We start from the raw sequence: 15,611 nt of genomic DNA, 5'->3' as shown, positions 1-15,611 counted from the left end.
TATTTAATCTAATATAAACATTATACACAAATATTGCATTGTATTTCTACATAACAATTTTTTAATATTATAAACAAATAATAATCAAAATTTTTTGTTGATGCACAATTTAATTTTTTATGAAACATTTTTGTAATTCAAACATATATGATTGAAGAAATTTTAAGAAGCTGGCAGGAGTTTTTATTACAATTATTGATATATACTTACTAATTTAAAAACTCCTTATAATGTAAATTTACTAACAATTTTAATTTACAATATGTATTTAGTTCAATAAAAAAAATATCTNTACAGTCGACCCCCCTATAATTACGGTCCCTATAATTACGATTCCTATAAAACTACGAAAAAATATACGTATTTTGGAAATGTTGAGTCGGATTAGTGTAGAATCGATTAATTTTATGGAAGAAAACCTTTCAATCAGCCGTAGTCCGTAAACTTGACACGTGTCGGGCTGTGATTGGAACGACTCGTAAGAAATCAGATTCCTAATAAATTGGAACGTATCTATATCTTATAGGGGGGTCGACTGTATCTCTCAAATGTAATAATGAGAGAAAAAATTAAAACTTTCCTTCGTATAAATTAAAATTAAGCCTAATTTGCCATTATCTGATCTTAACAATAGGAAATAAAAATAATTACAGTTAAACAAATCTTTATGAACAGAACAATATACAGTTGTTTTGATTAATAAAGTGAAAAAGAAACAATGGGGTAAAAATAAATAAATCAAGATCCAAGACTGTACATTGCATCTGTGCAGTCATGTCAACCAGATTTTTGCAATAAAAAAAAGCAGAATTTCAAGATATATGAATTAAATTTTATTTTTATTTAACATGTTTCCCTCAAACATAGATGTATTTCTTGCAATGATCATACAACTAATCAAACATTTTCAAAAATCCATTGCAAGTGAGACTCAAAATCTCATAAGATTATTATTGGTGTTCTTGAATTTCATATTGTGCTGCTCTTTCAAGCCATTATAATAAAACCATTAGCAAGAGCCAAATTAAGTGAGCAGAGTGAGTGATCAAATCTATTAATTTTTTTTGGCCAAAATCTTTTTCATTTATAGACAGTTGTTTGAAGGTATGTTATCAGAAAGAACCAGCCATTGCTTAGGTACATGGCAGGCTGTACTCAGTAAATAATGACAAGAAGACACTTCATGATACTGAAGTAGTATGCACCAATTATTATGGTTCCATGTGATAAAAACTCATGATAAATGATACACTTTGTGTCAATAATGATAGGCATCAGTTTCATTCTTGATTTTTGTAGTCTCAGTTCTTTTTATTTTGGTAAGCCAAAATCAATTTATGTAAAGTTCTGATGCTTCAACTTCTACTTGAAGCACCAAGTCTTGCCACCTGTTATGGCATGGAGCAACTGGCAATTACTGTTTACCTCTGCAATAAAATTCTGCATCATAGCAATTTGATGCTATTTTTGAGCTTGTGTAGCACAAACCATACACACAACTTCCTTTTGCCCAAGTCCCGATGAATGACATTGAAAATAGCTGTCTTGGAAATTCCTAGTCTCTATGATATGCCAGCTGCTGAAGGTCCTGTCTGTGGTCAGCAGTTTCAACAGTTTCAAAACTGTTTGGAAACATTTTCAGTTCTCATCAGTCAACTTGCTTTGAGATGTGGTCATCTTGGACACTCTGTTGGCCATTCCAGAAGTGTCTGTGTCTCTCAAAGATTTGTACAATATTTGGTTCAAGCATCAGCCCCTATACAATTGTTGGAGGCATGAGTTTCCATAGGTGACCTCTTCTCCATTACTGAAAATTTGAAAAAGTAATGCTGTTCTGTTCTTCTTGAGTTCATTTTTCTTTTTCTCAAAAAATTTTTTGACAAATGCATTGCAAATACTGTACTACATCTTGCAAAACACATTTTAACTTGTATGCCATTACCAGTACAAATGTGAAATAACAATGCTGTTCATAAAATCACAACAGAAGCTGAAACTTTAATAAGAACTAACTTATGCTTATCATACAAGGTCACAAAGTTGGAACTTTCTAACTTTTAGAATATCTAGAACATAATTTTTGATTATTATTGGAATTGGCTTGTTTAAAGTTTTTTGAATGTTAGGAAGCCCAGTAGAACTTTTTTCTATTATTATTCTTTTACCTGAAGAGAGCCTCTGAAGTAGCCAAAAACAATTGTTTTCGAAAACTTTTTTTTTCTTTGTGGTTTTAGGCCCCTTACTGCTCAGAGAGCACAAAGAGGCCAAGTTTTTGAAAACCTAATGTGCTGGAAGTTGTGTGATAAGCATAAGTTAGTTCTAACTATGCTGTTGTTGGGCTGCAATTTAAAAAAATTGTAGATCTATAAATTTCCATTGTCGTCCATCTGTCTTTCCTTAATTAATCTTGAGAACAGAATTAAATAAATGAAAGATGAGACCAGATATGAAAAGCTTAGATAGGAGGCCTGATTAACTATATANTTTTGAGAACTAATTTCAAAGACATTCATTATTTTCTCACACATTGAAAGCTGGTTAGATGTAGTATTCCATTAAGGATTTGGAATCAAATTCTGATTGAGACTGCTGAAAAAAGTTTTCTACCTAGAGTTCAGAGGTGTGTCGTTCTCCATCCTACATGCATACTGCATCAGTGAATTTAATCACTGAACACTGGTAGTTGGCTCAGGCTGACTAGTGAAGTTTATGGGTTTTCTTCACATCAATAATGCCCTAATAGAGCCAGTTTTCCTTAAAAACCCACCTTGCAGGCACATTCCCCAACTGGCAGATTACCTTGTGTTGTGTTTATCTAATATCAATCAATCAATACACTCATGCATTGAAAAAATCATCTGCTTTTTGAATGACTCACACACTACTTAGTGTCATTTTTTTTAAGTCTAGAACTTTTGGCTTTTTTCAGTAACTTAAATCACACAAGGAAGTCTTATTGATATAGACGTCACAAATTCATTTTCATACTTTGCAGTTTTTTTATAATAATTTAACCAAACTAGCAAAATTTGTTAACCTGTTTTTAATCAATGCATAGACTCAAAATGTAGAACTTTCTGAAACTATCAGCTTCAAAATCACTACCAAAATTATTCTTCATTCCTATCTTTTGGTTTTTTTGTTGATTTTACCCATTGTAATCCTAAAAAGAACTTGAGTTGGTTATTATAAGCTAATTATCTGCAAACTTTATCGAATTAGTTTTCTATCTGTAGACATGAATTTCTATTGCTTAGTATGTGATAATCTCATCTATCATCATCTAAAAAGCAATATATAAACCAATGTACAGTACATATACAGTAGAAAATATCACTTTTTAATATATTTATATTAGTAATGTTATCACAAGATAAATTCATATTAAATAATTTATATTAAGAGGAAAAGCTTATTATATAAAATCAGACCAATAATTATTATTTTATCAATAATGCATAAATTTCCTTACAACAAATATATTCTTTTGTAAACTTTTATCAATTAAATATTTCAGTGTTTTAGAAGTTATAAAAAAATTCACCTTTAATTTCTCTGTATTTGTTTTTTGTGAAATCAAAGGTGAATAATTTGATGGTAAATATTCCAGTTAACTTATTTTTTAGAAGTTACAATATACTTACAATAATAAATGACCATATTTTCATGTATGTAACCTATTGGTTATCTGTGTTTAAAAGACAATTTGAAAGTAGGAACAAAAAATCTTCAAATTATCTGCCCCACTATACATCCTACAATTTACAGGAACAGTCATTGCTTCATAGGCAGGAGTTCATGATTGCAATTTAAAATTGGTGTATGGCTTGTTTGTGAAGATTTTTTTGTTCTAGCATTTATTTACAAGTTACATACACAAAAATAAGGTAATTTAGATGCACTATAACACTGCACAGAATAACAGAAAAAAACTTACTTTAAATTGCTACATTTCCATGTATATCCATCAACAAGAGATTTATCAACAATTAAATTTAGAGATGATAAGGAACACCATTTGCATTTAGTTTGATTTGGGAGTAGTTTCTTTTTTATCATCCACTGAACTGCATCTTCTCGATATTTTTCTCGATTAAGAGAATTTTCTAATCAGATTAAAAGTAAACTTGATTCAAAAATTAGTATTTAAATAAAAATATATTTTAAAATATTACACAAAAATCAATGATAAAAATTATAATTTTCTATAATCTTTACAATCTCATAAAAAACAATTAAATAAATTTAACATTTCTTTAAACTTTAATGTGATTAATAATTAAATTTTTTAATATAAAAATATCACCCAAAATTTTTGAAATACTTTTAATAAATATTCACAGCCATAATGTAGTTTTAATGTTCAAAAGATTAAAAGAAAAGCTTTACACCTACTAAGTATCATACTATAATATAATAAGATTTTTAAATATAATAAACTTAAATAAACCAAATATTTATATAATAATTAGAAAATGCTAAGACAACAGATATATCTGTATTATAACATATAGAATTTCATATCTTCTACATGTACTGTACATAGAATATATATGTATATCCACTACTAATGTATTCATGTGACATTTGGTCTATAAAATTTTTTATCTACTATCAAAATATATTTCATGTATAAAGTAAGAATTAAAAAATATTTAGTTTAAAATTTTTTAAAATAACACATTCATCTAAAATATTAATATTAAACTTTATTGATCACTTTTGTTTTCATAGTCCAACTTAATTTTGGCCCACCACTTGCTGAGTAAATAAAACCACTGAGCACTGGTAGTTGGTTATGAGTTCATGCATCACCAACAAGATGACCTCGTGGAGTTTTCAGGGTTTTCTTCATGTCAGTAACACCTAAATAGGGGTCAGTTTCCCATAAAAGACCTCTCAGGAGGCATTCCCCTCTTGACAGATTTCCCATATGTCACATTGCTTTAACTGAATAAAAATAAACTTAATTGTATAACTAATAGCTAAGAAATACTATAGATTGCTAATTGTAATATCATTGTAATAATTATAATATTCCACTATTCTTTCACCATGTAATTTCTATTTATTAGTTTAATTGTGCATCCTGTACTCCGATTTATCAGGATTTCATTTTTACACTAATCATTTTTGAGATGATTCAATACCATAAGCTTTTGCTTCCAGGCTGTTATGTACACATAACATGGGAAAGTATTGGAATCATGTCAAATTTGACCCTCCAAGTTTTTTGCAAATCTTTATGTTTTGAGACACCCTGTACCCAAAAAAGTAAAGAAAAGGTAAAAAAAATTTCTTAAATATGTACGTGTAATGTGTTTTGTGTGAGTGTGTGTGTTCGCGTCTATTTCATTTAATATCTTGGGATGGGTTAATGATTAAGAAACTAAATTTGGCTTGGTAAATTCAAAATTTCATAGCATTGATACTATGAAATTTTGATGGTTAAAGGTCAATTGGGTGGGGAGATAGAAGGGAGTCGTGTCATATCTCAAGACAGGTCAGACATAATGATTTTACTTGTTATGAACATTACAACTTTTTATAACACTCATCCCTCAAAATTGAGCTTTCTACCATTTTATAATAATTAATAATATAAAGTTTTTTTAAAATAAGGTATGTAAAATAAAATAAAACCAATGATGCCAAATGCAATTTAAAATTCTTTTGTTGGGAAAGTTATGCAATTCAATGATGGATTTTTTTATTATTGTCTTTAAACTTCATGTTCTTGCTTTAGTAACATGGTGAAGCTTTTGAGAACTAATTTCAAAGACATTCATTATTTTCTCACACATTGAAAGCTGGTTAGATGTAGTATTCCATTAAGGATTTGGAATCAAATTCTGATTGAGACTGCTGAAAAAAGTTTTCTACCTAGAGTTCAGAGGTGTGTCGTTCTCCATCCTACATGCATACTGCATCAGTGAATTTAATCACTGAACACTGGTAGTTGGCTCAGGCTGACTAGTGAAGTTTATGGGTTTTCTTCACATCAATAATGCCCTAATAGAGCCAGTTTTCCTTAAAAACCCACCTTGCAGGCACATTCCCCAACTGGCAGATTACCTTGTGTTGTGTTTATCTAATATCAATCAATCAATACACTCATGCATTGAAAAAATCATCTGCTTTTTGAATGACTCACACACTACTTAGTGTCATTTTTTTTAAGTCTAGAACTTTTGGCTTTTTTCAGTAACTTAAATCACACAAGGAAGTCTTATTGATATAGACAACATAGTTCAATTGATATAGACTTTATTATTGGATGTGGATATGCATTTTGGGTGTTAATGACCCCTCTTCAGTCTTTATTTTCTTTCTATACAGATCTTATCAAAACAAATATATCACACATATGTTGTTTTTAAACAAATTTTTATAATATATCCAGTTAATTGCCCAATTTTTTATTTCAATTTGTGTTCAATAACCAGCTAATGTAAGTAGAAAAAAATTTTTGTAAATACAGTATTATCTATAAACATGTATTGCACAGGCATGGATCGTTCCTGTCTCCCTGAATTTTTGGAGTAAGTTGGAAACTGCTACATGTGACAGGCTCTCGGTGTGAATGACAACGATAAAATTGTCAATCTGTTCTGTGCAATTCTCTTGGAACTTCTTTTCCCTGCCATCAAAACGATTTTGATGCATTCTTCCTGTATTAGGGGCATTTCCTCTCTTCCCTCACTCACCCCTTTCTCCCTATCCCATTCTTTCCTTGGCTATACCTTCGAGTTTGGCCAATTACTTTAAATCTTATGTCTTATGTATTAGGGGCATTGTATTGTCTGTTCTTCACACAACAAAGGAAACACATTAATAATTCTAACTGTTTGAGGTAGTTCAATAAATCTTTCAGTAATCAATTCCTTGTGAAGTTCTGACCCTAAATGATGTGTCACGTGATCTCATTCCATTTAGTTTCAGAATTGCATTCAATATTGTGGCCATGCATGTAACACACATCAATCTGTTTCTCCCTTGGTGTAATGTGTTCCCTACATGAGCAAATTAATTTTCAGTACATTCTATGTTTTATATTCTGTAGCAGGGATGTTAAGTGACTTTCTTTCCCACCCTGTATATTAAAATGATAATGTGTATTTTTCAAATATATTTTATGTATTAAAAAACAGGCATAATGCATTACTCAATAAATAGTTTTCTCTAAAAAATAAAATAAATATCTTACTTGCAGAAACCAGTATTACTTTATTAAACAATGTAAATACCTAGAAAAGATAACTTGCCACAGAATTTGACTATCTTAACCATTGAAAATCAAATAAATATATTCCTAAATTAATTAATTTTTAATCTTTCTGCAAGTAAAGCTTTCTTCTAAAAACTATTACTAGTTATATAATATAAAATATCAGATTTAATAACTTTTAAAAATAAATTTATAAAATAATAAATAATATAGTCACTCCTCAAAAGTGAAATTGCAACACAACAAAAGAATGTGTGTAACCACATGCACATTGCAGGACCAGTAGATGACAGACATATACAAAGTTATGCAACAGACACCTGTTTATTCAGTAACAAATATAGCCTCCAAAGGCAGCGATACAGGCAAGGCATACTATCAATGAGGTGATTAATGGTTGCTTGAGGCATCCCTTGCCAAGCTGTATCCATTATACAACTCACATCATCTATGATATGTTGTGGTGGTCCCTGGTGCACCTCATGTCAGACAAGGACCCACAGGAGAGAGATCCTGCAAGACGACGACAATGACAGTGGCTTCAGATGTCATGTGCCATGGCAAACAGATCCCAATGGGCCATTCAGTGAATCTGCCAGTCCGTACACTCTGTTGTGCACCAGTGTGATCCACTCCTTCTTTGGCATGTTTGCAGATGTTCCTATGTTCATCATGTCACATCACTGAATGGTACTCACATTGTGCCCAATATGGAAGGCAACTGTGCACATTGACAAAATGAGATTGCACAGTTCCAGGATATGGTCTCATTTCCCAGCCATTAAAACTGGTGGTATTCAGCTCACTATCATCTCCAAGGCATTTTCTATGCTTCTTCAAAAGTTTGGCTGCTGTAAACTGTCACTGATAGCATTTATGGCCCAAGTCAACTAAAAACTGGGTACCACATAATCTGATGAATACACAAACTTAATCATTTGTATATCTCTGTCATTCTACAGTCCTGCAGTTTGCATATGACTATGTGCATTCCTTTATGCTATTGCAATTTCACTTTTGAGGAGTGTAAATTACATTGATTAATTACTTATAAATAATTTTTATAATTAAAAATTTTCTTTGCAAAATACATATGAATATAATTTATTTTATTCTTTCATTATAAGAATTTTAAAAAGTTTCATACTTAATTCTCTTATATTAAAAATTCTTTCTGTTGTAAGATTTGCCTTGACTCTCACTGAAAGCAGATTAAATGTTGTAACCATTTTATGGCCACCTGATACTATAGTTAAAGTCTTTTGTAAAGTATATTTTGATTCTGAACTGTTATTATTTTTTGATTTTTCTTCCTGTAGTAGCGAACTCTTTATAGTAAACTGTTTTTCTTTATCCACTTTTAAAATTGTTATAGGCTTAAAAACAAAAAATTATAATTATTTATTAATTACAAGAAATATATACAAATTTTATATTTCAAAAATTTTAATTTATAAAATTACTCAATAAAAAATTATTTTAAAAATTTGAAAACATTTGAAAAATTATATTAATAAATTTTCAATAAAATAAAAAACTTTAACTAATTTTTTAAAAAGTACAACAGATATTAGTAAAAAGATATTTTTTAAAGCTAACATTAAAATATTGTTATTTATATATTGATAATGTTAATGTTGAACTGTATAATAATAAAACCTCATATAAAATATAAAGTTTTACACATCATTAATTTCTTATAATACAAATCTAATAATTTCCATCTTTTCAAATATACAGATAAAAGCCTCCTGCAAATTATGATCAATAGTTTTCATTAATATATTTGATATTTTTTGTAATCATAACTGAAATTCAACTTTAGCTATGAACTTCAAAATTATTATTAAAATCAACTATATAAAATAAAATTTTTTGACAAATTTCTTTATATGTTTATTGGTAGTCAATTATAAAAGTATATAAAATTACAAAACTATTTGATTACAAGCAAATGTAAACATCTAAAACCTTTATATATTAAAGCCAAACAATTGCCAGATTATATCAGGCTATATTGCTACTAACAGTAAGTGGGAGTTGTAGGTTTGAGTCCTGCTTTGGGCTGATTCTTCTCTTCCTAAATTAATTATCAAATTTAGCAAGAGATGGCACTTAATATCTACTTCTATTGCCAAATTACTTAGCACTTAATTATTATTAGTAGTAGTAATATAGACTAATATAATCCAAAAATTGTTTGGCTTTGATTATAAGCAATTCTGAAGTTTGGAAAATATTAAGAATTCAATATGTCATGTTAAATAAATAGTTTTCTAACAATATAAAATGCATAAGATTGGAGAATAATTTTATTAAAAATTACACTTCAAATAATAAAAAAATCAAATCTTAATTCTAAAGAAACTTATCCTGAATAAGTCATTTAACTCCATTAATATATATACATGTAAAAACACAAATAATTTCAGCATTTTTATGTAAATATAAACCTGATAAAAAGTCAAAATAGAGAACAAATGAATAAAATAATTTAAATATNCTCCATTGGTCTCTCCTCGTCACATGGTGACAATTCGAATTCCAGGAAAGGCACGAGAGACGTCAACGTCGCGTCGGAACACGACTTTTCTCCAACTTCGTTTTCTTCGACTTTATCTATTGTTTAATGTCTTTTAGCAAGACAAAAGGTTCATTGTTTAAATCCGATCTTTAAGTTCGCTCTTTCGCGCTACGAAATTTGACTCATTTAAAAAGTCGTTAATGGCCAGCTTTCGGACCCCGTTTGGGTCCTCACATGTACATGCTGGACTAAATAACTTCGACTGTAGATGATACATATACACAACTCACTATACATATTAATAAATTTTCTATATCCATTTCTATGAACAATTTTTTAAAGTGTTTGTTTGTTTAACTTATAGAATTACACCACGAAAATAGTGTAATACATTATTAGTTATTTTATATCTTAGAAATAACTACACGATTGTTTATGGTTTTAATTCATATTGATATAGAATGGGTGCACGTGACGTCACACGACACCGCTTACGAAGCAAGCGCCATATTAGTTGCTGTTGGTTTGGTTGTCGACCTCGATATTGTCATCAAACTAATATTTATATTAGTTGCTGTTGGTTTTGTTGTATTACTAATATTTTTTCTATTTTTATTTCATAGTTTATGTAGGGTGAAACTGATCCAATTGAAATAATGAAACATTACTGATGTATTCACAGAAGTATTGAGGATATTGGTGTATTTTACATAAGGTCAGTCTGAACAAATTATGAGTACACAAAGGAGTATAGAATACTCACTTAGAGTATATACACAAGAATACCACTGTCAACATCTTCTGTATGTTTCAATAATATTAAAATAAAGTTTGCAATAAGTGTTCTTTTCCTAAATTCATTTGAATAGTTTTCAGTGAGTGGAGCTGATTTTATGTAGGACACCATGTAAATCATACATACATACATAAACCAATTAAAAACATTTGTTTTTTGAAGAACTTTTATGAAAGATGTTTATTAAGTAAATTTTCTCTGGTGACACCAATATGAAATGCAAAAAAATGAAACTAGAAGATGGAGAGAAAAAATGATTTTGACAGTATATTATTGTTATTAATTTAAAGAAAATATTATAAATACACTTGTATAAAAAACTGGAAACACACAAACCAAAATTTTTTTGATTAAAACACTGCTGAAAAGTATAGATGTAGAGTTATTGATAAATGTTATAAACTTGGCCAAAATTAATAATATCTAGAACTACACAGGGTGTCCTGTCAAGACTGCATAAATTCTGCAGAGATAGAATCATTGCTTGGAGTATATAAAAAATAACCAAAGAACCATACCTCTACAACCCATAGTTTCCAAGAAAAAAGCAAAATAAAATGTATGATATAATATCCTGTGCACAGAAAAATAAGCTTTATTGGAAACATGAACATTGGTATTTGCATATGCAATTATGCTTATGTAGGAAGATGTTCAAAATGACCATTGTGCATATCGATGCAAGCACACACATGCCATAGAATGGCTGACTGCACACAATCTTGGTAGATTATCTTCATGCTACATTCACTTTTATGGACAAGACGTGCAGTCAGCCATTTGTAAGTTAATAATAATTGTACTTATAGTTACATCAATAATAATTATTATAATTAATAACTATTCAAGTTACACATATAGCCTTTTAATGTCAGAGTCAATAAAACCAGAATTTCAACTAACTGTATCTTAATCACACTATTTAATGTTATCAGTTGGTCAGTTAATTATTATTTTTTTCACCAATACAGGCCAAGTTCCAAAGTGATGGCTTATTGTAATCACTATTACTATATTTCAATGTTTTTAACATGTCTTTCAAACATACAATGCTTATGATGGAGGATAATTATATTGGAGAAAAAGCAGTTCTAAATTTGAGTTTAACACATGTTTTTATTAAAGTAAAAAAAGAGAATAGTTGAAACAAAACTTTATAAAATGGAAATTGGCTGAAGTAGAAAAATCTAGCCATTCTATTTTAGACAAGTTTACTGTACTTTGGGAGTATCTTCACTATCATTGTTTTATTGATTTATAAAATTGTCATTACAACTGATATTATACTAGAGATACAGTGGTACCTCAGGATACGAAATTAATCCGTTCCGAAACTGAGATCGTATCATGAAAATGTCGTAAGGTGGATCATCTTTTCCCATACGATTACATGTAAAACCAAATAATTCGTTCCAATGCAAAAAACATACTCAAATTAAAGCCAAGTAATACATTAAAAAAAATAACTGTAGTAAGAAAAACAAATGAAAAATGCGAACTAATGTAATGTCGTATGGTGAGTTTTTGTTCGTATCGTGGAGCAAAAATAAGTTCGAATTTCATGTCATATCCTGAAAATTTCGTATGCTGGGGCGTTCGTAACCTGAGGTACCACTGTATATTTATTTGCAGAGACTATTTGGTAGACTAATATTATGTTTAATTACAATACAACAGTAAATTGCATCAAATTACAAAATTTGACACTAACAATACTTTATCTGTGTCTACAGAAATTTAATATTAACAAACATATTTATATTACAAAATAAATGAAATTGTTTCCTAATTCTATATGCTCATATTACTTGGCTGAAATATCACTTGAATGAAATCATTGTGACTAATGACTTTAATCTGTAGATTGTATAGTTTTTTTAAAACATATATAACTAGTTAAATCTGTATTTCAATTATCAGGTTTTATATATATATATATATATATATATATATTTACATATACAGAATGAAAACAAATTAACTGAAAATAAATATGCAATCTGAAATAAAACTGTTACCTAAATTTTATATCATGATTATTATACTGTATGAATTTTATATTGTTAATGTGATGCCATTATATCCAAATTACATTTTACAATTTAAAAAATATTTTTACTCTGTTCAAAATTTTTAGTATTGAATGAGTGAAATTATACATAGGTAGACCATTTGTATCATTTTTAATGGGACAGTACCATTCTTTTCATTCTGTCCTGGCTGTCATTCCATTTTAATAAAATTTTCACTTTTGTCCCATTTTTTAAAAATGAAAATACTTAACTCTACAGTTTGTATATTAAACACATTTATATATTGTATTCTAAACTCTTGATTTGTTAGAAAACATTTATTCTGTGCTGATAAAGGTGATAAATTTGAATGGATATTGTTGGGGAAGATGTCTGGATGGCAAGAAACACAGAATAGTTTCAGTAAATTTAAGGAACCTATTACATGAACAGAAACAGATGAAAATTTGATTATTTGATCAATGGGTGCTAATAAAACAATGATAACCAAACATTTGAAGAAACAGGGCAAAGAAAAAAATCAATATAGCTGACAGTTGGATCAAAATATTTAATGAAATGAACAAAAGGATTTTGAATTCCAAACTTTTAATAATTTGATTTGTCAGAAACTAAAGCTTCTGTAGAATTTTTTTACTCATGGATTCCTGTGGTCAAAAGAGAAAAGTTTAACTATTGAAACCATAAATGTAATGCTAATATAAAGCAAAATTGCAAATTACAATGCAAATAAGTTTTATGGTAAAATTGCAATTGATCACAACTTATTAAACAAAATAAGTTCATCTAAAAAAATGCTTCATTTACCACTGAAAAACTTTATACATCTACCTACCTATTAAATTTGATATCTTATTATAATAAAAATAACATTTTGTTGTTATTTAAGTTCTGAAAAAAATATATATTTTATGTCAACAAATCAATATCACTAAAAATGTACAATATTTCTTGATGGAATTTTAATGAGAGCCTGTATTTATCACTGCCATTCCATTCTGCATCAAAAAATTACACCCAGCCCAGTATTACAGTATATTAAAAATATACTCTCATTAATATTTATAAAGTATCGAATATTTAAGAATTTTGTTTAACCTTTCAATATCTGGGCAGAATAATTTTATTTTATTAAAATCATTTGTTATATGACATGACAAATTATCTATATACTAATTATTTATCCAATTCAAGCAATTCCTATAATTTTATTTTAGTTCTTTTATATAATTTTATGTCTTTGATGTCATTTGATATCTTTTTAACACTGTAAAGTGTACTTTTTATGTAAGTTGCATGCATCTTATCTCATTCATATTGAAAACTAGTAAAATTTAATATACAAATTTATTAATATTTACAGAACAATAATTAAAATTTTATATAAGATTTAAACTTCAAAATTATAATTTAAAATTTTTCATAATAAAATTGCATGAAATAATGCTTATCAATTAAATTAAATAGCTACAGTAAACTCTTTCTTAAATTTTAAAATACTTGTATATTATAAATTTATTTATTAATTATCTAAACTAAACTTTTTTCTGAAAATAAATATATCCTGAAGTCTCTTCACAAATTCATGATTTACTAATGAAGCAGTTATTGAAAGAGAAAAATAATGTCAGGATTTGTAGCTGTCAAATCAGGAAACCAAGGAACCAGGAACTTAATAAGTGCTTGTTCCCTGCTTCACTGTAGCAAACAATAAACTTCATTTTTCAAGAGGAATGGCCACCCAAATTACTAAACTTCTGTTGACTACAAGTTCTATTGTGTTATTGGCTAGCAATCAACTAATTCAAAAAATTAGTAATTCTGACATTGTTATTAGAATCAATGTAATAAGATTTATAAAGAAAGAGAGACAATTTGCTTCTTAAAATAATCAAAACTTGTTTAATTTTTGAAAATTTAAGTTTTTTGAAAAAAGTTTTTTTGCTCTTCTTGAGCCTTTTTCAGTTCACTCTTATAAGAAATGCTTGTTAGAACTTCACTATTTTCAAAATTGAACAAGTTCTGTTATTAAGAAGTTTTCAACATGATGATCAAATTTACTATGTAATAGAATTTTTCAAAATTTTATTAGAAATAACTGTTTTTTAAAAAATTTTATGAGATGTTAAAATATTTGAAGTAAAAAAGTTTGTTAAGTATTAAAATGTCTGCTTTTATTAATCTAACTAATTTCATGAATTAAATTATTAGCAACTTTACTTTGGCTTTCAACAATCATGAAGTTCTTTTGCATCATTGTTATTTATAACTTTTATGTGTTTAGCAATCCTGTATATGTAAATGTGCTCTAAGTCTGAAAAATTTGTTCTATATTCATTGATTACAGCAGGCTTTCACCAGTATAAAATTATCTTTTTTTCCATATCCATATCATTAGTAAAGTCACTATGCTAAAGCCATCTCTTGTAACCAATCTGTAATGCTCTTTAATTCTAACCACTATTGATCCTGAAGTGGAGCCTATATAAAAATTTTCCTTATTCAACAATAATCTTAATGCATATAGTCCTAATTTTGACAATTTATTCAATCTACACTTATCATTCCTATTGATCCCCATAATTGTAAGGTTTCTTCTAATCCTTACAATTCTGCTTTCTTAATATAGTAGCTCAAAATGCCACTACTGACATGCCCTTAATTACTAGCACTTCTTTTTTGCCCTCTACTTTATTCTGCTATATCTGCTTTTTTATGGAAGATTTAATAATAATGTTTATGATTTTAGCAGGGACACCATAATTGCTTGCTATTTTCTTAATTATTTCAAATTCCTCATTTCTATTTATTATTATAGAAGAATGAATAACTGCTCTATTAATTAGACACCTATACGCCAACAATTTATGAATTGTTGTATCATAGTATATATAGATGCATCAATAGCTAACAATTTATAAAATACTCTAATTAATAAACCCCTTCCTTTTTTGTACATATTCAAATCTAGAAAATTTACACTGTCAAAATTCTCTGCTGTTAGCTTGATGGATACTCTTACAGAATTAT

The 15,611-nt window shown here is 28.3% G+C and overlaps 1 protein-coding gene across 6 annotated transcripts in view; it reads right to left on the bottom strand.

Moving 5' to 3' along the window:
- LOC111626616 overlaps positions 1-15,611 on the bottom strand; it is a 156,142-nt gene that overhangs the window by 70,589 nt on the left and 69,942 nt on the right. For all 6 annotated transcript variants that reach the window (XM_023370059.1, XM_023370062.1, XM_023370060.1 and 3 more), the window contains 2 exons: positions 8,376-8,604; positions 3,938-4,106 (listed from right to left, as the gene is read on the bottom strand). In XM_023370059.1, coding sequence (XP_023225827.1) covers positions 3,938-4,106; positions 8,376-8,604 — 398 coding nt within the window. The remainder of the gene's footprint in view (positions 1-3,937; positions 4,107-8,375; positions 8,605-15,611) is intronic.

This window comes from Centruroides sculpturatus, unplaced genomic scaffold (assembly GCF_000671375.1).
Source record: "Centruroides sculpturatus isolate CEXI.00-Female unplaced genomic scaffold, Cexi_2.0 scaffold362, whole genome shotgun sequence".
In the NCBI taxonomy this organism is placed as follows: Eukaryota; Metazoa; Arthropoda; class Arachnida; order Scorpiones; family Buthidae; genus Centruroides; species Centruroides sculpturatus.
Note: the sequence above shows the minus strand (reverse complement) of the source record. Positions and strands in the feature narration are given on the sequence as shown.